This window comes from Delphinapterus leucas, chromosome 1 (genome assembly GCF_059928025.1).
Source record: "Delphinapterus leucas isolate spDelLeu-1000000601 "Yukka" chromosome 1, BTC_Dleu_Yukka2, whole genome shotgun sequence".
Classification (NCBI taxonomy): domain Eukaryota; kingdom Metazoa; phylum Chordata; class Mammalia; order Artiodactyla; family Monodontidae; genus Delphinapterus; species Delphinapterus leucas.
In genome coordinates, this window is record NC_143129.1 from 33,608,921 (window position 1) to 33,636,260 (window position 27,340).

At 35.1% G+C, this 27,340-nt stretch overlaps 1 protein-coding gene across 3 annotated transcripts in view; it reads left to right on the forward strand.

The window, feature by feature from the left end:
• Positions 1–27,340, forward strand: part of AKT3 (AKT serine/threonine kinase 3) — a 320,125-nt gene that overhangs the window by 193,562 nt on the left and 99,223 nt on the right. For all 3 annotated transcript variants that reach the window (XM_089919467.1, XM_089919426.1, XM_089919512.1), the window contains exon 8: positions 18,594–18,716. In XM_089919467.1, the coding sequence (XP_089775593.1) occupies positions 18,594–18,716 (123 nt within the window). The remainder of the gene's footprint in view (positions 1–18,593; positions 18,717–27,340) is intronic.

Sequence of the window (27,340 nt, forward strand, 5' to 3'; positions counted from 1 at the left end):
TGTCATCTGCAAACAGTGACAGCTTAACTTCTTCTTTTCCGATTTGGTTTCCTTTTATTTCCTTTCCTTCTCTGATTGCTGTGGCTAAAACTTCCAAACTATGTTGAATAAGAGTGGTGAGAGTCGGCAACCTTGTCTTGTTCCTGATCTTAGCGGAAATCGCTTTCAATTTTTCACCATTGAGGACGATGTGGCTATGGGTTTGTCATATATGGCCTTTATTATGTTGAGGAAAGTTCCCTCTATGCCTACTTTCTGCAGGGTTTTTATCATAAATTGGTGTTGAATTTTGTCGAAAGCTTTCTCTGTATCTATTGAGATGATCATATGGTGTTTCTCCTTCAATTTGTTAATATGGTGTATCACGTTGATTGATTTGCATATATTGAAGAATCCTTGCATTCCTGGAATAAACCCCGCTTGATCATGGTGCATGATCCTTTTAATGTGCTGTTGGATTCTGTTTGCTAGTATTTTGTTGAGGATTTTTGCATCTATGTTCATCAGTGATATTGGCCTGTAGTCTTCTTTCTTTGTGACATCCTTGTTTGGTTTTGGTATCAGGTTGATGGTGGCTTCGTAGAATGAGTTTGGGAGTGTTCCTCCCTCTGCTATATTTTGGAAGCGTTTGAGAAGGATAGGTGTTAACTCTTCTCTAAATGTTAGATAGAACTCACCTGTGAAGCCATCTGGTCCTGGGCTTTTGTTTGTTGGAAGATTTTTAATCACAGTTTCAATTTCAGTGCTCCTGATTGGCCTGTTCATATTTTCTGTTTCTTCCTGATTCAGTCTTGGCAGGTTGTGCATTTCTAAGAATTTGTCCGTTTTTTCCAGGTTGTCCATTTTATGGGCATAGAGTTGCTTGTAGTAATCTCCCATGATGTTTGGTATTTCTGTAGTGTCAGTTGTTACTTCTCCTTTTTCATTTCTAATTCTACTGATTTGAGTCTTCTCCCTTTTTTTCTTGATGAGTCTGGCTAATGGTTTATCACTTTGGTTATCTTCTCAAAGAACGAGCTTTTAGTTTTATTGATCTTTGCTATCGTTTCCTTCATTTCTTTTTCATTTATTTCTGATCTGATCTTTATGATTTCTTTCCTTCTGCTAACTTTGGGGTTTTTTTGTTCTTCTTTCTCTAATTGCTTTAGGTGCAAGGTTAGGTTGTTTATTTGAGATGTTTCCTTTTTTTCTTAAGGTAGGATTGTATTGCTATAAACTTCCCTCTTAGAACTGCTTTTGCTGTATCCCATAGTTTTTGGGTTGTTGGGTCTCCATTGTCATTTGTTTCTAGGTATTTTTTGATTTCCTCTTTGATTTCTTCAGTGATCACTTCGTTATTAAGTAGTATATTGTTTAGCCTCCGTGTGTTTGTATTTTTTACAGATCTTTTCCTGTAATTGATATCTAGTCTCATAGCATTATGGTTGGAAAAGGTACTTGAGACAACTTCAATTTTCTTAAATTTACCAAGGCTTGCTTTTGACCCAAAATATGTTCTATACTGGAGAATGTGCCATGAGCATTTGAGAAAAATGTGTATTCTTTTGTTTTTGGACGGAATTTCCTATAAATATTAATTAAGTCCATCTTGTTTAATGTATCATTTAAAGCTTGTGTTTCCTTATTTATTTTCATTTTGGATGATGTGTCCATTGGTGAAGGTGGGGTGTTAAAGTCCCCTACTATGAATGTGTTACTGTCGATTTCCCCTTTTATGGCTGTTAGTATTTGCCTTATGTATTGAGGTGCTCCTATGTTGGGTGCATAAATATTTACAATTGTTATATCTTCTTCTTGGATCGATCCCTTGATCATTATGTAGTGTCCTTCTTTGTCTCTTCTAATAGTCTTTATTTTAAAGTCTATTTTGTGTGATATGAGAATTGCTACTCCAGCTTTCTTTTGGTTTCCATTTGCATGTAATATCTTTTTCCATCCCCTTACTTTCCGTCTGTATGTGTCTCTAGGTCTGAAGTGGGTCTTTGTAGACAGCATATATATGAGTCTTGTTTTTGTATCCATTCAGCCAATCTATGTCTTTTGGTGGGAGCACTTAGTCCATTTATATTTAAGGTAATTATCGATATGTATGTTCCTATTCCCATTTTCTTAGTTGTTTTGGGTTCATTATTGTAGGTCTTTTCCTTCTCTTGTGTTTCTTGGCTAGAGAAGTTCCTTTAGCATTTGTTGTAAAGCTGGTTTGGTGGTGCTGAACTCTCTCAGCTTTTGCTTGACTGTAAAGGTTTTAATTTCTCCATCAAATCTGAATGAGATCCTTGCTGGGTAGAGTAATCTTGGTTGCAGGTTTTTCTCCTTCATCACTTTAAATATTTCCTGCCAGTCCCTTCTGGCTTGCAGAGTTTCTGCTGAAAGATCAGCTGTTAACCTTATGGGGATTCCCTTGTGTGTTATTTGTTGTTTTTCCCTTGCTGCTTTTAATATGTTTTCTTTGTATTTAATTTTTGACAGTTTGATTCATATGTGTCTTGGAGTATTTCTCCTTGGATTTATCCTGTATGGAAGTCTCTGTGCTTCCTGGACTTGATTAACTATTTCTTTTCCCATATTAGGGAAGTTTTCAATTATAATCTCTTCAAATATTTTCTCAGTACCTTTCTTTTTCTCTTCTTCTTCTGGAACCCCTATAATTCGAATGTTGGTGCATTTAATGTTGTCCCAGAGGTCTCTGAGACTGTCGTCAGTTCTTTTCATTCTTTTTTCTTTATTCTGCTCTGCAGTAGTTATTTCCACTATTTTATCTCCCAGGTCACTTATCTGCTCTTCTGCCTCATTTATTCTGCTACTGATCCCTTCTAGAGTATTTTTAATTTCAGTTATTGTGTTGTTCACCGTTGCTTGTTTCCTCTTTAGTTCTTCTAGGTCCTTGTTAAATGTTTCTTGCATTTTGTCCATTCTGTTTCCAAGATTTTGGATCATTTTTACTATCATTCTGAATTCTTTTTCAGGTAGACTGCCTATTTCCTCTTCATTTGTTAGGTCGGTGGGTTTTTACCTTGCTCTTTCATCTGCTGTGTGTTTTTCTGTCTTCTCATTTTGCTTATCTTACTGTGTTTGGGGTCTCCTTTTTGCAGGCTGCAGGATCGTAGTTCCTGTTGTTTTTGGTGTCTGTCCCCAGTGACTAAAGTTGGTTCAGTGGGTTGTGTAGGCTTCCTGGTGGAGGGAACTAGTGCCTGTGTTCTGATGGATGAGGCTTGATCTTGTCTTTCTGGTAAGCAGGTCTACGTTTGGTGGTGTGTTTTGGGGTATCTGTGGACCTATTATGGTTTTAGGCAGCCTTTCTGCTAATGGGTGGGGTTGTGTTCCTGTCTTGCTAGTTGTTTGGCATAGGATGTCCAGCACTATAGCTTGCTGGTCGTTGAGTGAAGCTGGGTGCTGGCGTTGAGATGGAGATCTCTGGGAGATTTTCGGCGTTTGATATTATATGGAGCTGGGGGGGTCTCTTGTGGACCAGTGTCCTGCAGTTGTCTCTCCCACCTCAGAGGCACAGCACTGACTCCTGGCTGTATCACCAAGAGCCTTTCATCCACACTGCTCAGAATAAAAGGGAGAAAAAGTAGAAAGAAAGAAGGGAAGAAAGAAACAAAGAAAGGAAGGAAGGAAGAAAGAAAGAAAAGAAAGGAGGGAGGGAGGGAGGAAGGAAGGAGGGAAGGAGGGAAGGAAGGAAAGAAAGAACGAAAGAAGATAAAATAAAATAAAATAAGGGTAAAATAAAATAAAGTTATTAAAATAAAAAATGATTATTATGAAAAAAAATTTTTTTAAAGAAAAAACAAAAAACACAGACGGATAGAACCCTCGGACAAATGGTGGAAGCAGCTATACAGACAAAATCTCACACAGAAGCATACACACTCACAAAAAGAGGAAATGGGGAAAAAATAATAAATCTTGCTATCAAAGTCCATCTCCTCAATTTGAGATGATTCGTTGTCTCTTCATGTATTCCACGGATGCAGGGTACATCAAGTTGATTGCGGAGCTTTAATCCGCTGCTCCTGAGGCTGCTGGGGGAGATTTCCCTTTCTCTTTGTTCTCACAGCTCCCGGGGCTCTGCTTTGGATTTGGCCCCCCCTCTGCGTGTAGGTCGCGGGAGGGCGTCTGTTCTTCCCTCAGACAGGATGGGGTTAAAGGAGACGCTGATGCGGGGGCTCTGGCTCACTCAGGCCGGGAGGAGGGAGGGGTACGGAGTGTAGGGCGAGCCGGCGGCGGCAGAGGCCAGCGGGATGTTGCATCAGCCTGAGGCGCGCCGTGCGTTCTCCCGGGGAAGTTGTCCCTGGATCCCGGGACCCTGGCAGTGGCGGGCTGCACAGGCTCCCCGGATGGGGGCTGTGGATAGTGACCTGTGCTCGCACACAGCCTTCTTGGTGGCAGCAGCAACAGCCTTAGCGTCTCTTGCCCGTCTCTGGTGTCCACGCTTTTAGCCGCGGCTGGCGCCTATCTCTGGAGCTCCTTTAAGCAGCGCTCTTAATCCCCACTCCTCACACACCAGGAAACAAAGAGGGAAGAAAAAGTCTCTTGCCTCTTCGGCAGGTCCAGTCTTTTCCCCAGGCTCCCTCCTGGCTAGCCGTGGTGCCCTAACCCCCTGCAGGCTGTGTTCACGCCGCCAACCCCAGTCCTCTCCCTGGGGAATGTTTTTAGTATATACTTTTATAGTATTTCAAGGCTAGTTTCCCAAAATTCATTTAGCCAATATATCTCTGCATCTAAAGTAAGAATCCAAAGACTTGACTAGCCTCAACATCTAAGATGCTTACTTTTATATCTAGAATATCAGATGAAGTGACTGAAAGTACAGGAGCTGCCCAGGCATTTATCTGTTTTCACAATTTCTCTCCACGTGGTTATGGCACAGGAAGGCAATTTCAGGGTAGTCAAACTTCTTGCATAAAGGTTGGATTACCCCAGAGTGCGCATTTCAAGAGAGTGAAAACAGAAGGCACAATATATGTGTAATTTGAGACCGTGAAGAAAAGAAACGAAAGAAACAGGAAATGTAATGAAACAATATTTAAATATTAAAAACTCTAATCTCAAAACACAGTATATAGTCATTTGTGTTCTGCATCTTAACACGATACTTTTAATATTCATCAATATTGTTGCATATATCAGTAGCTTATTTCTTTTTATGGCTTTATTATATGGATGGATGTATTACAATGTGTTTATATAATCTCTAGTAGATAGACATTTGGTTTTCTTGCAGTTTGGGGCTATTATGAAAAAATTTCTTGTGAATAATCCAGTAGAAATCTTTGTGTGGTTGTATAGTTTCAGTTATCTTAGGTAAATATCTAGGAATACAATTTCTGTGTTATTTGGTATGTTCAACTCATAAGAAACTGCCAAATTGTACCATTTTGCATTTCTAGGATGTTACTTATCATCATCACCACACTTGGCATGGTTAGTCTTTCTTAATTTTACTCCTTCTAGTTGATGTGTATCTTATAGTTTTAGCTTGAATTTCCTGAATGATTAATGATATTGAACATGTTTTCCTGTGCTGATTTGCCATGTTATGTCTTCTTTACTGAAGTATCTGTTAAAATCTTTGGTCCATGTTTTGATTGGGTTGTTTGCCTTCTTAATATTGAGTAATCAGACTTATTTATATATTCTAGATACAATTAATTTATCATATATGTTTTGCAAATATTTTCTCCCAGTCTGTGTTCTGCCATTTCATTTTTTAGTGGGGAATTTTTTTCCTGTGTATATTTTTGTTTAAATCCGTTTTTTAAAAGTCATCTTGTTCGTATGTAATTTACATTTAGTAAACTTCACCACTTTTAAGTGTACAATTTAGTGAGTTTTGACAAATGAGTAGTTTACCATCACCACAGTCATGATATAGAACAGTTCTATCACCCAAAGAAGCCTCTCACGCCCCTTTACAGTCAGTTCCTACCATCACCTCCTGTCATCGCAACCACTGAATGTGCTTTCTTACAAGTGTCTTTTTAAGGACAGAACCTTTAAATTAGATGAAATACAGTTTATAAGTGTTTTTCTTTTGTGGTTTATGCATTTTTGGTTTAATTTAAAACATCTTTTCCTAACGCAAGTTTGTTAAGATTTTCTCCTATGTTTTCTTCTAGAAGTGTTAATAGTTTTTTGGACTTATATTTAGGTCTGCAGACCATTTCAAGTTAATTTTTGTTTATGGTGCTTGAGTCAAGGTTCATTTTTTTTGCAACTGGATATTTAATTTTTCCAGCGTATTTGTTGAAAAGACTATTTTTTTTCACATTGAATTACCCTGACACCTTTGTCAAAAATCAATTGACCATATATATGTGTGACATGTTTCTGGACTTGACTCTGTGTATTGATCTATATCCGTCCATCCTTATACTTATATCTGACTGTCTTTAAGACTTTTGCTTTAGAGTAGGTATTGAAATGAGGCAGTTCAAGTCTTCTAATTTTGCTCTTCTTTTTAAAAAGTGTCTTGGCAACCCTAATATTTTCATGTAAATTATAGAATAAGCTTGTTGATTTCTACATGAAGGTCTACTGGACTTTAATTGATAGTGTAATCTGTTGATCAATTTGGGGAGAATTGACATGTTCACAGTATTGTCTTCTGATCCATGAACATGGTATATTTTTCCAATTATTTAGATCTTCTTTAATTCTTTCAACAGTATAATGTAGTTTTTAGTGTACAGGTCTTGAACATTTTTTGTTAAATTTATCCTTATTTATCTTATTTTTTAATATTATAAATGATTTGTTTAAAGTTTCAAATCTGAATTGTTTGCATATAGAAATGCAGTTGATGTTTACTCATTAGCCTTGAATCCTGCATCCTTGCTCAGTTTGTCTATTTGTTTGTTTGTTCTTAAGTATGTTGAAATTCTCTTTGTAGATGATCACATCATGTGGGAGCAAAGACAGTTTTACTTCCTCTTTTTCAGTCTCAGTGGATTTTCTCTCTTCTTGCCTTATTAAGCTAAGACCTTCAGAGCAATGTTAAATAGCAATGTAAGAGCAGACATCCTTGCCTTATACCAGATCTTAGGGCAAAAGCATTTGTACTTTTCACCATTAAGAATGTTGTTAGCTGTAGGTTTTTCATATATACCCTTTAACAAATTGAAGAAGTTCCTTTCTGTTCCCATTTTGCTAAGCTTTTTTTTTTTTTATAAATCATGATAGGATGTAAAATTTTGTCATATTATTTTTTTGTATCTGTTGGGATGATCATGTGTTTTTTCTTCTTTATTCTGTTGATATGTTGAATTTCATTGTTTGTTTTTTTTAATGTTAGACCAACATTGCATTTCTTAGATAAATCCCACTTAGTTATGATGTATTATCCTTTTGGTATGTTGTTGAACCCAGTTTGCTAAAATTTTGTTAAGAATTTTAAATCTTTGTTCACTAGGAATATCATTCTGTAGGGTCCCTTCTCTTCCCTACCCCGAGCAATGTCTCTGGGTTTGGATTCAGGGTAATGCTAACCTCTTAAAATGAGTCAGGCAGCATTGCTTCTTCTATTTTCTGGTAGAATTCACCAGTGAAATTTTGAGACCAAGAGTTTTCCTTGTAGGAAGGTTTTTAACAATGAAGTGAAATTTAAAAAATATATTTATGGAAGCATGCATTTTATCTATTTCTTCTTGAGTGAGCTTTGGTTGTGTGTTTCCAGGAATTTATTTCATCTAATTTTTAAAATTTATTTGCCGAATATTGTTCAATTCCTATCTAGTTCTAGACCCTGAGAAGGCAACTGTACTCTATACAAGGTTCCTTCTCTCATGCAATTCATATTATGCAATTATAAAGGAGACTTATGAATGAAATTTCTTCTTAATTGAATAATTTATACATTTATTGTCTCAAGTTAATAGAAACTGTACTTAGAATAATAAATAGATATGCCCTAGAGACCAGAGACCTAAGTTTGAATCTCAGCTCTACCGCTTAAGAGCTATGTGATGCTAGGCAAGCTTCATAACATGCCTAAATCTTAGTTTTCTCATCTGTATGATAGAGATAATCATTGTACCTATTTTATAACGTTGTTTTAGGATTAAATAATATAATGCATGTAACTTACTTAGTATAGTGCCAAACAAGTAGCGGTACTCAAAAATGGTGCCTATTGTGATAGTAATAATAACATATTTATTATATTTAATCATCTATAATATGGAAATAGCATTTTGTAGCTTTTGTGATTGTTGTTAGAATGTAATATCTTAATGCTCACAAATTGTAGTGTTTATTATTTTTATTGTGTTGGTATTGGATATATTTCATAAATAGCCCAAATATTTCACATTATATCCTAATAGATTTAAATATTTTAAAATAATTACCTTGAGAATTTTTACTCTTTTAAAAGTATATTTTATTCTCCAAATGAAAAATCTATTAATATTTAATGTGGTAGAACTGAGCAATTTCTTTTTTAATCTTGTTAGTAGAGTCATAATAAAATACTTTAATGTAAATTATTTTAATTATGGAAATAAAATTTTAAAAAATTTTAAAGGAACTATTTTTGCACTTACCATATTATAAAGTATTTTCATTAAGTGACTTTTGATCCCAGAAAATTTCCTTAACTTTTCATGCCTTGCATTAATTGTTTAAAAATTAGATAGCTAGTGGGAAGCAGCTACATAGCACAGGGAGATCAGCTCGGTGCTTTGTGACCACCTAGAGGGGTGGGATAGGGAGGGTGGGAGGGAGACGCAAGAGGGAGGAGATATGGGGATATATGTATATGTATAGCTGATTCACTTTGTTATAAAGCAGAAACTAACACACCAATGTAAAGCAATTATACTCCAATAAAGATGTTAAAAAAAAAAATTGCCAGCCTACAGGCTACTTTTTCCAGTATCAGGCACCTAGTTAGATCGAGAATTCTTTTTACATTTTCAGACTTGTAAGAAGAGGGCAAGAAATAGAGAAATAGGGCTTGAGGTATTTAGCTGGAAATTTATAAACAAACAACTGTTTCAGAGTCCAGCCATCTGACCTTAGATCCCTTTCAATTCTCCTGAAACATCCTAAGGGTTTAATTTGTATTTTAAGAAATGTAATTTTGAACTATTTATTAAAATATGGCATTTTATCAGTATCCTTTCTGGAAGAAACTTTCTTCAAAAACTAAATGTAAATTTACATTACTTTACATTAATTTTTCTGTGTGAAATGCATAGAAACTGAGTTCAGCTTGAGAAGAGGATAGACATGATCTAGAAAACAATTAATATGAATTAGCTATTAAATGTAAGTGTACTTTTATTTGATCCTATAAAAGTACATGTTTAAATGTTTGTTTTATTGTATAACTGATACCATTCCAATTGTGTAGTATAGTATTTGCTACAGACTGAATCTTTATTTCCACCCTAGACTCATATGTGGAAACCTAATCCCTAGTATGATGGCATTTGGAGGGTGGGGCCTTTCTAGTGATTAGGTCATGAAGGTGGAGCCCTCCTGAATGGGATTAGTGCCCTTATAAGGGACACCTCAGAGAGCTCAGTTGCTCCTTCCCCATTGTGAGGACACTGTGAAAAGACAGCTGTCTGTGAGCCAGGAAGCAGGTACCCGATCTGCAAGTGCATTGATCTTGGACTTCCCAGCCTCCAGAATTGTGGGAAATAAATTTCTGTGGTTTATAATTCACCCAGTCTGTGGTAATCAGTTATAACATCCCAAATGGACTAAGGCAGTATTGTTGACTAGTTTTCTTGTATGTGAGCTAGAGACATTCTTTTCATCTTAGGTCTTTTTGTAAACCTAAGGGATGTGTTAATCAGCATTATTGCACAGACTCCTATGTCTCATTGCTTAATTAATTAGTTGTCTTTAGGGTACTCAGGTTCCAAGCTAAATCAATATTATGATAATGAATGTAATCATTGTAATTATTGACCCATATTGAGCATATTTTGTTATTTTCTGTTAACTGATATTTTGCTATTACAAAGGAATGACTAAAGTTTGTATAGACAGTATTTGCAAGAAAAAAGTGTAATTGAATTTAAAGTCTTAGATTGCAGTGATAGTTCTCAGGATGTTGTTTAAGTCTATATCTTTATTTTTTTTTTAAGTTTGTTTCATATTTTTCAAAATATAACAATTTATTTTAAAGATAAACATTCTTTAAAATGTAATGAAATGTTTGTAATTTTTTTTAAAGTTTGTTGCATATTTTTCAAAATATAACAATTTATTTTAAAGATAAACATTCTTTAAAATGTTTGTAATGAAATGTTTGTAATGAAATATAAACTTGTATATTTAGATCATTAAGGCAATCTATTAATATTACATTACTATATTCCCACAGCATTGCTAAGCACAACACACACACACACACACACACACACAAACATGTAGTCATTGCTAAAGGAACTTAAATTTCTAAAGGTATGTTCCTTGCTTGAGGAGCAAAAAATTCATTTTTTAAATAAAAACAAGATTAGTTATTTTGTGTGATTTTTTAATGTTTCTAATAAAAATACTTTACCTTCAAAACTTTAAGCTTAATTTTCCTTATAAATAATTCTTTGGAAAGTATTTTTTAATTTAACTTTATTCTTTGCAGTACATATTTATTAAGTACCTAATATGTGCTACATGCTAGGCTTGGTGCTGAGGATGCAAAGCTACAGAGTATTTGTGCAGTCTTCCTCTTTCTTCTGTGCCTCTGCCAAGAAAAAAAAATTTGTCAGAAGCCTGAATCAGTAAAAGCATCAACAGTATGTTTACTTAAAACCTTTATAAAATTTCTCCCATTATGAAAGTAACAACAGTACATGTACATTGCAGAAAACATCAAAAAGTTATTTCAGTTCAATTGATAAAATACTTATTTATTGACTGCATGCTACAAGCTAGTCACTGTGCTATGTACTTAGTACGTGGCATGAGGAAGACAGATGGTCTCACATTTAGGAAAGTATAATGCTCTGGGAAATGGATATTAAACAAATTATTACAGGTAATTTTCAAGGTATAAAACAGAAAAAAATACTCTAAATCTTACCATCTAGCAATGATCACTATTACCATATTAGTGTATTTTCCTGTTTTTATACTGTACCCATAATTTCCATTTTATTTAATATTGTAAAATACATACTAGTTGCCTAGTAATTAATTATGCAGATGTAATTTATTAAATCCTTACTATATTTTTGAACGTTTAGATTGTTTTCATTACTTAACCAACTTTACTTAAGTATAAGCTGCATACAATAAAATGTACTCACTTTAAGTATACATAACTTATATGACTTTTGACAAACATCTATTCATGTATTCCCCATTACAAAAAGATGCAGAACATTTCCACTGCCACAAAAAGTTCTGCTATTCCTCTTTGCAGTCAGTCTTCCCTGTCTCATTCTGTCATCTCCTGCTTCTATACCTGGCCCTAGGCAACTACTGATCTGCTTTCTGATACTAAAGATTTGATTTACCTTTTTTAAATTTTAAGGAAATGGAATCATACAATATGTACTCTTTTATGTCTGTTTCTGTTTCTTTTGCTCAGCCTAATGTTTTTGAGATTATCCATGTCTCAGTAGTTTGTTCCTTCATTGCTGAGTCATGAGCATGCTATATCGATGTTTTTTAATCTGTCCTGCTTTTGGTGTACATTTGGATTGTTTCTAGTCATCGCCTACTATGAATAAAGCTGATATGCACATACATGTACAAGTTTTCTTTTTTCTTGGCTAAATACTGGGGAGTATAATTGTTGAGTTTATAATAAGCATATGTTTACATTTTGAAAAATTCCAAAACTGCTTTCCAAAGTAGTTGTGTCATTTTGCATTCCTAGTATCAATGCCACAAGAATTCTAGTTGTTCCATATCCACACCAACTCTTGGTGTGGTCATTCTTTTTAATTTTAGTCATTCTAATATGTATATAGAAGTATATTATTGTGGTTGGTTTTGAGTTGCAGTTTTTGATGACTAATGATATTAAATATATTTTCACATATTGGCCATTCGCATACATTTTTTTACCTGTATGTTTGAATATTTTGTCTATTTATTAATTGGGCTATCTTATTGTTAAATTATAATAGTTCTTTACATATTGTGGTTACAAATAGTTTGCCAAATGAGTGTATTATAAATAGTTCCTCTCAGACTGTACCTTGCCTTTTCATTGTCTCAGTGATATTTTCTGAGCAACAGAAGTTTTAAATTTTGAAATCCAATTTATCAGTTTGTCTTCTTTGTTTTTTTTAAATACTATCTAAGAAATCTTTGTCTATCATGGATGACAAATATTTTCTCCTATATTTCCTTTTATAACTTTTATAATTGTGCTATTACATTTAGGTTTATGATATTTTTTATTTATGCTGTAAGCTAAGGATTGAAGTTCATTTTTTATCCCATGTGGATATTTGGTTATTCCAGAATCTATTGTTGAAAAGTCTATCCTTTGCCCCATTGAATGACCTTGACACCTTTGGCATATGTGTGTGTCCTTTGCTCTAACACTTTTGACATATGTGTGTGTCCTTTGCTCTAACACTAATACTGCTGCACTATAGAGGCAGTATCCTCAAGGACTCTAGTGGGTGCCACATTTCTTAAGAAGTTTTCCCATTTTGCCTGGTGAGAACAAAAAGTATTTTTAGCTCTATGAGCCTGTGATTTTTTTCACCTGATTCTTTCCAATGGCTCTTTTCCCTGGCCTCAGAATTTTCCTCATATACGTGTGCTGATTAGTAAGACTCAGAGGCAGTTCATTGCAGGTCCCTGGAGTTCTCCTCTTTGTGGTTCTCTGCCTCATGAATTACAGCTACTTTGGCCTCCCCAGTCTCTGAACTCTCTATCCTTACTTCAAGAATTCCACAGGTTCTGTTTTGGTTTTCTTTCCCTGTGTTACATTCTGGATGGTCTCTCCAGGCAGCAAGCTGGAACAACCATAATTACCACCTTGTTTCCCTTTTCTTTGGAGTCACTGTACCTTGAAGCCTAATGCTTAATGTATGAAAATCCTTGTTTTATTTATTTTATATCATGGTCAAAACAGAAGTCTCTAACCTTTATATTTTATGGATATTTCCACTGGATGCAAAATTTTAGGATGCATTTTTTCTCTTTCAGCAATTTGGACATATTGTTCCATTGTCCTTTCACTTATATAGTTTCTGAGAAGAAGTCTGGGGAAATTCTCCTATTCGTTCTTCTGTATGTATTGTGTTTTTTTTCCTTCAGAATTTTTAAAAGATTTTCTGTCACTGGTTTTTCAGCAATTTTAGTGTGATCTGACTGGTTATGTTCTGAGTATTCATGCCTGTTTGTTAGTTTTCATCTCACTGAGTTTCGTTGAAATACCTAGTCTGTGCATTTATCTTTTTTATCCTAGTTTGGAAAAATTCAGTCATTTTGCAGATGTCTCCCTCTCTCAGGATCTGCTGTTATCCATATGTTAGACTCCTTGACGCTGTTCAAGAGGTTGCTGAGATTTTTATTTTTTTCAGGTGCAATTTATATAGTTTTCTTCTGCTATGATTTCTTGTTCATTTGCCTTTTCTCTTGCAATGTCTAATCTGTTGTTAATCCCATCTAGTGAAATTTTTATTCAGATATTATATGTTTCATCTTTAAACATCCTATTTATTTCTATTTCCCATTATCTCTTCTTTATGTTCCTGTACTGCTTTAAAGTTACTGTCTATTAATACCATCATCTCTGTTATTTTTGAGGTCTGTTTCTAATGACTGACTTTTTTGTTGGTGACGGGTCATATTTTCCTGCATCTTCTCATGCCTAGTAATTGTTGATTGTATACTAGATACTTTGATTTTACTTGAGTGTTTAGATTTTGTTATCTTCCTTCAAAGAGTGTTACATCTTGTTCTGGAGAGCAGTTATTTGCAAATATGATATTTTACACTCTTGTTTGTTAGCTTTGTTAATGTATGGTTTAGCTTTTACTCCGACTTCTTTGAAATATCTACTGAATGCCTGCATGTTCAATAATGACACTCTTCTGACTTTTCTCCAAAGTTAAGCAAATATTGTGGCACCATTTATTAAATGGTCATTTTTTCCCCATATACTTCATATCCTTATGTGTAATCATCAACTTTACCATATTCTAAATTTTTATAAAGTAACCTGTTTCTGGCCACCTGATTTCATTGATATTTCTTTTAATTTGTATGCCTATTCCATATGAATTGTAGCTTTATAGTATCTCTCAATTTCTTCAGACAGAAGTTTTCTTGAGAGCATTAATATATTGAGCAAAAATCTTGTTTCAATAATATCTTGTCTCATTTCATTCATTTTTTCTAAAAGAGTCACATACCATTTCTACCTTTATATTCTCTTCTTAGCCCACCTAAGTATGACATCTCTTCCCCGAAAGGTAACGTATGACCTAATTCCTATGCCTGGTAAATGTTAATTTCCTTCCTGAAACTTTCTTTTCCTTTATTCTTCAGGTATTCTTTCTGTTTGTATTTCTTTTAGGACTCTATCTTAATATCCTGTTCTGCTTCTTTTTCCTGTCCTTATGTGCAGTCATACCCTAAAATTCTGACCTTAACTCTGTTTGCAGTTCCTACTAAATTTCTGGGCTATACCTTGCTTCCTTGGTGTCAACAGTATCCTTTATATAAATGACTCACACATTTACCTTTATACCCTTTGGTCCCATAGTTCTGAAGCTGTGCTATCAAGTTCTTATTTAAATGTCAACAGGTCAAAATAAAATCCATTGCTCCTCTGTCTCCATCCCCATTCTTTTCCTTTACACTGCTGGCAGCAACACCTACTCAGCCATCCTTAGGGAAACTTCAACACTGTTGCTCTCTGCCTTTGCACAAATGGTGCAAGCTAGTTCCCTCTGGAATATTGACTCTTGAAAGGTCTGTTACTAGCACTAATGTTCCTCAGAAGCTCTTATCCAGCTCAAAGGTTACTTCTTATATTACCAAACATACTTATTCACTTCTTTATGTGTGCTTTCTATTTTATAACTACATATTTTAGTGGAATTATTTATATATCTGGTTGTTCTAACCAAATAGTGATATTCTTTCAGATTGGTACCATTTCCTCTCATTGTGTCTGCAGCTTTTTCACAGTGGTTGTACCGAATTGGTGTTCAGTAAGTTTTGTTGCACTTTATGAATTGTTTATCTGACTACTGTAGTCTCAGATTTTTTTAATTGATTCTCTAGTTGCTGCCAGAGTTGTGTACTTAAAATTATGCTAATTTTTTTTGGACTTTCCTGGTGGCACAGTGGTTAAGAATCCTCCTGCCAATGCAGGGGACATGTGTTTAAGCCCTGGTCCGGGAAGATCCCACATGCCGCGGAGCAGCTAAGCCCGTGTGCCACAACTACTAAGCCTGCACTCTGGAGCCTGCGAGCCACAACTACTGAGCCCATGTGCCACAACTACTGAAGCCTGTGCTCCTAGAGCCCATGCTCCGCAACAAGAGAAGCCTGCACACCACAACAAATAGTATCCCCCACTCGCCACAACTAGAGAGAGCCAATGCGCAGCAACAAAGACCCAACACAGCCAAGAATAAATAAATAAAATTATGCTAAAATTTTTAACCCAAATGTCTTTGACACTCCTTATCTACAAAATTAATCTCTAAACCATATCATAGCAGTCAAGGTCCTAAACAATCTGGCCTCATCTTTGTGGGGTTTTTTTTGTTTTTTTCTTTTTTTTGCTTAAGTTCTGTCATTATCATGAATGTGTATTATTGTTCTTCAGCTACATTCCCTCCCTATGTGTTGTTTCCTTGCCATTACTATTTTTTTTCTTTAGAATTAATTTCTTCTACATACATCTATTAATTACCTCCTATGTTGATGGACTATACTAGGCTGTGGTCAAAATATTAAGAAGGATAGAACTTGTGGTCAAAATATTAAGGTGGATATTAAGAGGGATTAATTTGTTCCACATACATTTATTAATTACCTACTATGTTGATGTACTATTACTAGGCTGTGGTCAAAATATTAAGATGGATAAAACTTGCACTGTTTTGTATGCTTCCCTTATATTCTCCATTTGTGAAAAATCCATCCTTCAAAACGTGAGATGCTACCTTATCTGTGAAGTCTCCTCAGATCATTCCAATAAAGATTAATCATCCTTTGCCTCCAAAGCATTTTTAATATTGGAATTACAGAATCTCTCATAGCTCTCTTGTTTTTTATCTGTGCATATATCTCCTTCATCGGGTTGAATTTCTTAAGGTCAGGGATTATGTCTTAATCACCATTATATGCCCTCTTTTTCTCTTCCCAGTGTCCAATAACAGTGACTTTAACATAATTGATGCTCACTAAATGGAAAGTTGTTTCAAAGCCAAGGTAGAAACTTAGAAGGAATATTCAGAGAAAATCAGGAGAGTTGTAGTACCAAAGCCAAGGAATGTTTATAAGAAGGAGAGGGTAATAAGTGATGTTCTAAGCTCCAGAACGAGAGGTTCTTGGTTATGTTAACAGGAATAAGTTCCATAAAGTAGCAAGGGTAGACATCAGAGGAGAGCAGATTGAGAAATAAATAGAGTTCTTCTCCTTAAGTAGCTTTTTTTTTTAGCTGATATTTTTACAGAAATTGGCTGGAAGACAAATTGAAGATTTATGGTCTAAATAAAGATCTAGAAGCCTGCATGTATTATGTTGATTTAGGGAAGATCTATATCTTTTGTGTTGTAGATGAGTGGGTACTAGGCTTGACATTTGAAGAAAATTTAGAAATCTAACTACTACTTTCATCTCATTAGAAGACTACCATAAATCTGGGTCACAGGGGTTCCTTTGTCAAAATTGGTTATATTTTGTATTAAAGGATGACAGAAATTACTTTGACCTAGAAATATTTCAGAATGGTTTTACTGATGATCCATGCTTCTTTCTACTTCCTGTCTTTGTTTGAATGGTAGAGCATTAATCACATGTATGTGCCTGTATAAAATGAATGAATTTTGAAGCATATCCCTGAGTAATTTTATACATTGGTTTGATTTTTGGCATAGTATATTTGGTCATTTATAAGACACATTGAACATTTCTTCAGTCAGAGTGCCTTTTATATTTGATGGTGTGTCATCGTTTTAATTGACCTCATTTTTTTTTCTTGGTATTAACATAAAAAGTTGGTGGAGTTGCAATCAACAGCATCTTAGATTTGATAAAATATGACAACATAGTAGAGAGCATTAAAGTTTAGAGACTATCTGCCAAACATTTTAGTTTTACTATAAGTAATGTTGAACCAGTCTTTTTCGGCAATAGTTACATGATATTACCTCTTCTCTCTTTACTATGACAATGGGTTATGCATAAATTTTATCTTAAAATAATGATAAACTCTTAAGTGGAGTTGAAGGTGGGAAAAGGGAAGATGGAATCTATAGAGAACCTCTTTTATGTTACCTAAATTATGATTTGGTGTGTGAGAAACAAATCTCAGTTAACCATAATTCTTATAAATTTGTAGAAGCAGTTTGTAGAAGTAATCTATGTGAAAATATAGTTAATTTCTGATCTTGCAGTCAAGAATGCATTGACTGATTGTTCATTTCTTTAATCAAAGACATGTATTGAGTACCTACTGTGATACTCGCAGTGTACTCAGCACTGCGAACCATCTTTTGTTGCTCTTGGTGGATTTCTTAATACAGTGAAACAGTACACAAAAAGGTCAGCAGTCAATTCATAGTGCCTGAAACCAGCTCCTTCCTCATATACATTATTGAACTGAGAGCTGAGACGGGCAGTTTCTTAAATAAAGAGGCTGTCTAAATGGAGAGCTGGATGCTTGACCACAGTGAGCACCCAATAAATACTTGTTGACTGTTGTTAACAGGAAATGGATGGGCTTATAGTTTTAAGTGATTACATGAGAAAAGGTTGGTGTCATAGTTAATTATTATTGAAATAGGAAGAGTGTGCATTGAGAACTATTAGGGGAATAATGGGAGCTTCTCAGTCCATTTTGGGCATTACTAACGTAAATTGAAAATGTAAAGCCTCACAGTTTCTCATTGCAGAAAACATGGATTTAAACACTGAAAACATTTCTAGAGGTATCATGATGAATCAAGAGTTGTAGAATTTAACAAGTTCACATAAATAAGGTTCCACAAATCAGCAGTCCTTTCTTTGAAATCAAGTGTAACTCAGATAATTAAGTCGAAATATTCCATCTATGCTTATGTGCATTTATTTTAATAAAGTCTCAATACCTAATCCTTGAAAGAGTGAAGCAACAGTATACTGAGTGGGAGTTGTAATCTGATGATGCATACTTTTTCCTCTGGTAACTGAAGGTTAAATGGGTAGCAAGCAGAATGCCTTAAACAAGATTGGTATATTGATTAAAGTGCTGATTTAACAGCTCGCAGTCTCCCCTTGGAAACCTGGAAAAGATAAGCCAGCTGCTGTCTAAGACTGCTCAGTGTCCGCTGAGAGTACACTATCTATCATCACAATATGGTGATGAGAGGTGTTTTATGTTTGTGTTAATTTCCCCCACTAAATCAGTAATTATTACAATCCTGTCCCTGCTGTTTACCCTGCAGCTGTTTTTCCATTTGTCGAGAGAGAGGGTGTTCTCTGAGGACCGCACACGTTTCTATGGTGCAGAAATTGTCTCTGCTTTGGACTATCTACATTCCGGAAAGATTGTGTACCGTGATCTCAAGGTAAAAAAGAAAAGTAATCAGAATTTGTTTTCGCAGAGGCTGTAGGGACAAACACAAAGTAATTACAAAGTTACACAGTTTGGAGAAAAGCAGATTTAGTTGGGAAATAAAACCACTCTGTTTAAGAATTTGGTTCACTGTATTTGACAGGAAATTTCATTCACTGATAAATGTGTAGTAGTTTTATGTCCGAGTTTTTGACATGCTAAATAAGTTCTTCTTGACTGCTCTGATCAAATATGATCTATCAATAATAGTTTCATTTTTCTGAAAGTGTAATGAGTAGTGTTAAACATCTGATTATAAGTCAAGTAACTTTGCAAGTGACATTTTAAAATAAATTTCATTATTATATTCTAACATCCTGTGATGTATTATGAAGAAATTTTTATAATAAATAAGATTACTTGGGGGAAGGAAAATATTTGATTTGGTATTAAATTTTTAGTGGGTTTAAATACCTGAAGCATTTTAATATAGCCTTTTATCAATTTGTTTAATTTCCATTTTGAAAAGCACTGTATTTGTTTTATCAGTAATAGTGACTTTATTTCTCTAAGTTTCTTTCTGTTAAGACCCTCAGAATAGCTCAGGGATTGGCAAACTTTCTGTGAAGGCCAGAGAGTAACTATTTTAGGCTTTGCTGCTCTTACAGTGTCTTTTACAACTCCTCAGTGCTGCTGTTGTAGGGTGAAAGCAGCCACAGACAATATGTAAATGAGCGTGTCTGGCTGTGTTCCAGTAAAACTTTAATTACAAAAACAGGCAGTAGGCAAGATTTCACCTACAAGCCATATTTTGCTGACCCCCGGAGTAACTCATAAAAGATAGCAGTAATTCTCGTGACACTGTTTTGAATTAGATTGGTCATATTAAGGAAATTTGTACCATGACACACTCTGAACAAGTTCTAAATGTGACAATCTTACTTTCTTAAAAAGTAAATCATATGATAATCTTGACCTATTAAAATCTGACACAGAATTGCTTTATTTATCAAGTACTAATTCATTTAAAATATGATTTGTAGAGATAGAAGTTATACTAGTCTTTTATGAAATTCTGTTTCTATGAAATAAGGCATATATTTACATATTATAGCACATAAGAGAAATCACAATTATCCCCTCGCTCCCATTCACTCCTTTTTAAACACCTGTGATTCTTAAGTTATCTAATTATTTAAGCAGTTGTCTAAGTTATTTTAAGATGTTGCTATCATATACATTTGTATTATGAATGATCCCTAAGAAGTAACTATCTCAAAAAATATTATTTTACATGATGACAGTGAAATATAGTATGTATTTTTTAACATCTTTATTGGAGTATAATTGCTCTACAATGGTGTGTTAGTTTCTGCTTTATAACAAAGTGAATCAGCCATACATATACATATATCCCCGTATCTCCTCCGTCTTGCGTCTCCCTCCCACCCTCCCTATCCTATCCCTCTAGGTGGTCACAAAGCACCGAGCTGATCTCCCTGTGCTATGTGACTGCTTCCCACTAGCCATCCATTTTACATTTGGTAGTGTATATATGTCCATGCCACTCTCTCATTTCATCCCAGCTTACCCTTCCCCCTCCCTATGTCCTCACTTCCAAGTCCATTCTCTATGTCTGCATCTTTATTCCCATCCTGCCCCTAGGTTCTTCAGAACCTTTCTGACTTACTTCACTCTGTATGACAGACTCTAGGTCCATCCACCTCACTACAAATAACTCAGTTTCGTTTCTTTTTATGGCTGAGTAATATTCCATTGTATATATGTGCCACATCTTCTTTATTGTTTTATTTCTTAACATATTATTAATTAAAGAAGCTATAAAATTCTGTTTTTAGGAAGAATGAACTATGCAACTATATCTATATCAGGGATGATCAACTAAGTGCCCAAATAGACCAGAGATGGATATGAATCAACAATATGATTATATTTAGCCTGCAGCTTTTTATAGCCAGGAGTGGCAGAATTCCGCATCCCTATATCTGATGTCTGAATGGCCAAATAATCCTATAATGTTTAAATGTCTTGAATCCAGAATTTTAAAAAAGAATTTAGTTATATGGTATGATAAAACATAAGTTATATAGCATTTCCAAATTTACTTAGAAGTAGTTAGCTCTTCTCTGCCTGATCTACTCCCCCCCACCATTCCCACTTTATATTTTATGAATTCTGTTTGTAGGGAGAAGGGGGAGGATTTCCTGGATTTAAGAAAATGAGAATAATTTTGAAGTACTTAGTAATGTATCCATAATGCTTAAAGCTGGAAGATGGAATTATTAGTCTAAAGAAACAGAAGAATACTCACTTGATTGCTAGCATTGATTAAGGAATGATATAATTGGGATGGTTTTGGTCAGTATCTCCATTGATCATTTCTCATTAATGAATCAACATATTGGTACATTGAAGTTCATTTAATGAGTTTTGTTGCTCCATCCTTTCTGATGATGAAATTAGACTAAATTTATTAAGCCACAGTACTAATACTTTGTATATGAATACCAGCCATGTAGTTACCATATAAACAGACCACTAACTTTATTAGACAATTAAGTGGCCTCTGCTCTCTAAATTTATTTACTTTTTAATATAACCTTAAGTAAATGTATAGCATTGGACAGAATCCATGGAACATACACCGAGAAGAATGGATAATGTAAAAAGTCAGACATTCAAAATTTATACGTGTTGTTTGTATCCATATTGCACATGATAGAATGAGATCTTTAGGTAGAGTCGTAGAAATTTAGAGCTGACCCATAGTTTACAGCTGAGCTCATTGAAGACTAGAAGCCTAGTAAGGGATTTACTCAAAGTAATGGACTAAGTTGGTGACATAGTCAAGATTATTGGATTCCATGAATCCTAGCTCCAGGTATAATGTTCTTTTTATTACACCATTCTGCCTTTCTAGAGATGAAATGAACTTTAGGTGGGGGAATTCATTGGATTAATTCTAGGAGATCTTTGTAAATCTAAAATTTGAATAAAGCTGCCAAAGATAAGAGAAGGAATGTTTTAAATATATTTATACAAAATATATTCAAAATAACATTATCAAAAACTGATTTAGGTACCCACTTTGATTTGCCTCAGATTGGTCCCTGTCTTCTCCTTACTAATAACCTTGTGTTTATTCAAATACAAATCCATTTGAGATACTTATGGTAGCTGCACCTCTCAAGTAAATCAGTACCTGTTTGCCACTGACCCATTCATCATTAGAGGCAAAGCCTTATTTCATGTGCAAGTTAATTTAAGACATTTTATCAGTTCATAGTTCCTAATAAATTGGTGTTCACAGCAACAGATAAATTATTGCAACTTTTGTTGTAGTTTAAAAAGTAAGTTTGCATAATTTATCAATACATGTCATGATATTAAATTTTGCTTCAGTAAGGACCCAAATTCTTTGTGATTACTTAGGAAAAACTGATATTGCTTTACGATAGCATAAAAATTTGAAGAAATCCCTCCTAAGACTGTGTCAGTAGTACAAGTTTTTTTGAAAACTTTTCTGCTTAGCTCTTGTTTTTGTAAGTATTCAATATAACCTTTCTTTTCAACGACCATGGCCATCCAAGGATAGAATAGGCTGAACTAGGGACATTTGCAAAGGTACTGATACTGGAATTTCATTAAGAATTAATTTCTGGGACTTCCCTGGTGGCGTAGTGGTTAAGAATCCGCCTGCCAATGTAGGGGACACGGGTTCTATCCCTGGTCTGGGAGGATCCCGCATGCTGCAGAGCAACTAAGCGCATGTGCCACAACTACTGAGCCCATGTGCCACAACTACTGAAGCCCACGCACCTAGAGCCCGTGCTCCACAACAAGAGAAGCCACTGCAATGAGAAGCCTGTGCACCGCAACGAAGAGTAGCCCCCGCTCGCCGCAACTAGAGAAATCCTGTGCACAGCAACAAAGACCCAGCACAGCCAAAAATAAATAAATATTTCTAAAAATGAATTCATTTCTCCCAAGAGTTTATGACAGGGGGAGGGGCAAGAATAATGCATAAATTGCTACTGTATTCTACTTGTGGAAAATCTAATCTTGTTTTCTACCTAATCAGAAATTTAATGGTTAATTTAACCACTTACATTGTTAACGTGAGAAACTGCCAGATAGATTTAGATAATTTCTAAGACTCAGTGATGGCACAAAGGGATGGTTTCAGAGAGCCTTATATCACAGCCCTCCCAATCTTCCTCAGCTCCTAAATAAACCAGCGGTCTGAATGAAACAGTGTGCTTACGTTACATACAGAGTCTCAAGACACATCCTCTAACTCCCACTTCTAACCAGTCACTCTGGATTCCCTCTTTTATAATTTAAGCCACTGCTACTAAGAACCCCTTCCACCTCTAACATTAACTTATACTATTGGGCTATGTTACTCAAGTGTAGTAAATTCTTAAATGTAGTATTTCTTAAACCCCAACCTAGATGGGATCTCTGCTGTTGTATATTGTGAATTCTTTTCCATCTTAGGAAGGTTCAAAGTTTTCCTTTCAGCATTTCAACACACTGTCTTAATTCCATGGTCATTAAGTTCCTGCAGGTCAGCCATGTGACATTTGCAACTTGGATACCCATAAACCTAAATATGCAGTGTGCAGGGGAGGAATTTCTTATTACATTCTTGAGCCTGAGGCAGTCTTGGTACTGATGTAACTGTGCTAAAAAGGATTTGTAAGAGTGAGTGAAGGGTCTTGTTTTTGGTATTGCTACAGTAGCTCTCAGAGGCCTTAGGAACTGCTATTATCATTCCTTTGTTTAATCACAAAGTGTCAGCCATTTAATTAAAATGATACCTAAAAGATATATATATGTGTGTGTATATTTATCATAGATAGATATTAGAATATATATGAATTGTATATTAGAAAGCTTTTAAAAGCTTAAAAGTTAAAAACTCTTAAACTTTCTAATAGGAAGAGTTTAATTTTATTCTAGGCACCAGCAAGAGCAGAAAAAGGAGCATAGTGTTTTCTTGCTATAGTTTCTTGTTCACAAAGCACAGAGGAAAAAGATTTCAAAATCTACCAAATCAAGATCCTCTGTCAAATAATGCCTGTCCAATTGAACTGGGTAAAAAATGTTGCCTTTTTTAAATGGAAACTCTAGGATGTCTAATATTTTTGTCTCCTCAAAATATGAACTATTAGATAACAAACAACCCTCTGATACAAATTGTAAGCATTACCCAGATTTGAATATATAATCTTTTCTTTCAGACTTCCTATTTAACTTCATACATTGCTTTTGCTGGTAGATGCATCCATTAAGCATAAACATAATGCCCTGCTCTCAATCCCAGATGCTAAGACTGACAGTGGAAATAAAACAGATGCATATAAAGTTTTATAATAGAGAGTACCTGAACAGTCAGTTACAGTATATGCATTTTTCCTTTTATGGTTAAGAAAAGGAAGAAGAAAAGCATTAGATTTAGGAGAGAGAACCAAAGAAAGGTGGTTTGTAAATATTTTTATTCCTCCTTTACACAGTGGAAGGGTCCCTAAAAATGTTTGATGAAATCTTCTTTATGTTAGTGTCAAATGCACTAAGGAAGTGATTTCCAGTTGTTTTTGATATATCTAAGCCTTTGATCTGCTTTGGAAAGATTACCAGGTGATTCTGTGCATCCTTCACATTTGTGAATCATAACACTGATCGTTCTTATATTTTATGAAAACTTTGTTATGCATTTGCATAAAATTATTATTTATTTTTTAAACCAGACTGGATATTTAATTAGCCCCAATTTATCTTTATACAAGATTAGATTTGGGGATATCATTTTTTTAAGGTGATATATCTCTGACTGTTGTTCATACTGATGGACAAGTTGTTTTTGTCATTCATGCTCAGCAAAATGACATTTCAGGATGGTGAGAGAAGAAAAATAATTGATGGAAGAAGGTGGACACTATTATAAAATAACTGGCTCAAAAATTGTAAAATATTTGTTTTGTTGTTTATTCAAAAGAAATTGTTGCATATTAAAAAGTGTTTTTTTTGGCTTCCCTGGTGGCGCAGTGGTTGAGAGTCCGCCTGCCGATGCAGGGGACACGGGTTCGTGCCCCGGTGTGGGAAGATCCCACATGCTGCGGAGCGGCTGGGCCCATGACCCATGGCCGCTGAGCCTGCGCGTCCGGAGCCTGTGCTCCGCAGTGGGAGAGGCCACAACAGTGAGAGGGCCACGTACCGCAAAAAAAAAAAAAAAAATGTGTTTTTATTGAAGTCACCGAGCTGACAAAAGTGTTTTATAGGGTTCCATTTCTGAACTTTGCTCTTGTATAGAAGAGCACACACCATTTTGATAAATTATGAATCAGCCATTAAACTCTCCATGTTTAATAAATGATCAAATACATTTATTGATTAAGTTCTACATTCAGTATCTCATTTAATTCTCAAAACAATCACATTGGATCGTTACTGTTATTTACTCTGTGTTATAGATGAAGTTGAGGCACATAGATGTCAATAGGTTACACAGTAAGAGATAAAACTTGAATTTACATTTAAGTTCTCTGACTTGACTCCATAATCTTATGCACATTGCTCTCTACTGCCTCCTATGCAATATGCTACCTTATCCCCATTATGGTGACCTTTACCCCATCTCTCACAGTCATCCTGTAGGCTGACCTTATTTCTGACTATATCATTGTAATTAAGCTGATTTATAAAATAAGTAGAATGATCAACTGTCCTATTTTGCCTAGAACTTCCCCAGTTGTAGAACTTTAAAGTCCTGCATCCTTGGAGCCCCCCTCAGTTCTAGGTAAACTGGGACTCTCGGTCACTTTCATCCTGTTCCTATTCTTCACTCAAACCCTGTCCCTGCATCTCATTTCATTCCTCATCCCTCAACCCTTGGTATCTTGGAAATGAGATATGAGATTAGAGAATTAGGTATGAATCGGGATTTTAAAAAATGTATGTACTTATTGGTATTAAAAACAGTATTTATATGTTTTGATACTTCTGTATCTATCCACTTCAAAATAGTCTCGTCAGAATGTGGAGAATTAGCACATTAGCGCATACTATCATGTTTCACTTTGCATGTAAAGCACATAAAGCGAATTGACATAATATACACCAAACACATTTTATTCAATATTATTATGTATTATTTGACTTTTTTGTAAGAATTTTTGTGTATTATAAAAGATATAGTATTTTAAGAACTTAATTTGGTTTGCTTTTATATGTTATGATGTATTCATATGTTAGAACAATAAGCATATTTTTAAAAGTTAAGAAAAGAGCATATATATTTTCATTCAACAAAACAACAGACACTCCAGTGTATACTTCTCTTTCTTGTTATGGCAAAGTAGGAGCAGGAGGAAGAAGAGAGTGTTGTTTGAAAGAGAAGGAAAAAGGGGAGAAAATCAGAAGCAGAAAGAAGAGAAGGGTTTTCAAGGCAGAAAGAGAAGTAGACAGATTCTTGACGTTCCTGATTGTTTTCCCTATTTAGGACTTACTGCCATTTGTGCAAATTGGGTTTGATTTGGGGGTCCAGTTAGTAGAGAATCATGAGGAAGATGCAAACTCTCTGAATTTAGATAAAATAAGAGAACTTTCATTTTTGAAAGGTTTAGCAATATATTTATGGTTCATTCAGCTCTCTGTAGACAAGTCAAAAACAGACTCACTTCTGAAGTCTATGCAGTGCACGAAACATATTGAGCGTTGAGTTCAGTTGGGTAGCACATTTAAGTTCTATACTTAAGGACTTACGTGTACTCTGAGCTTGCTTAACTGTATTTAGTCTCTGGTTTATAAGACATTGGATAATATGACAGAGTATACCACCATCACATTTTATATGATTGTTGTCTGTTTATGTTCTTATATGGAGTTCTATTTTGAATTTGATACTGACTTCAGAGTTTGGGTAGGCACTTTCATACATCATCATGTTAAGGAGTAGAATAATGATCTACTCCTTAAGTAAGTTAATTATCATTCATCCTGCTACTATTTTTTTTTTTTTTTTTTGTGGTACGTGGGCCTCTCACTGTTGTGGCCTCTCCCATTGCGGAGCACAGGCTCCGGACGCACAGGCTTAGCGGCCATGGCTCACGGGCCCAGCCGCTCCGCGGCATGTGGGATCTTCCCGGACCGGGGCACGAACCCGTGTCCCCTGCATTGGCAGGCGGACTCTCAACAGCTGCGCCACCAGGGAAGCCCATGCTACTATTTTTTTTCACGTGTTTTTTGTGAATGCATTTCTGCATTATGTCTTCAAGATTGTTCTTTTTGTATTAATGGATTCAAACAGATTCCAACTTTATAATACCTGTGCTATATGTTTTCATTAACTGTTGAATGTTTGACTTTCATATTCTTTTTATGTGTAAAAGGGTTGGTAGTTCTTTATTACAAAGAATTGTAAAAGAGGATATTGCCTTACCTTACAAAACAAGATTTAGGTTTGATTTATAACCACCACCAAAGTAACATTTCTGTGAGTGAATATTTTATCGTAGCAACAGACTCCCAAATGAAATGGTTGAAAACCATCTGCATATATCCAGAAGAAGATGCTTGTCTCTTTGGGATTGTTTAGATCACAATTTATTTTAA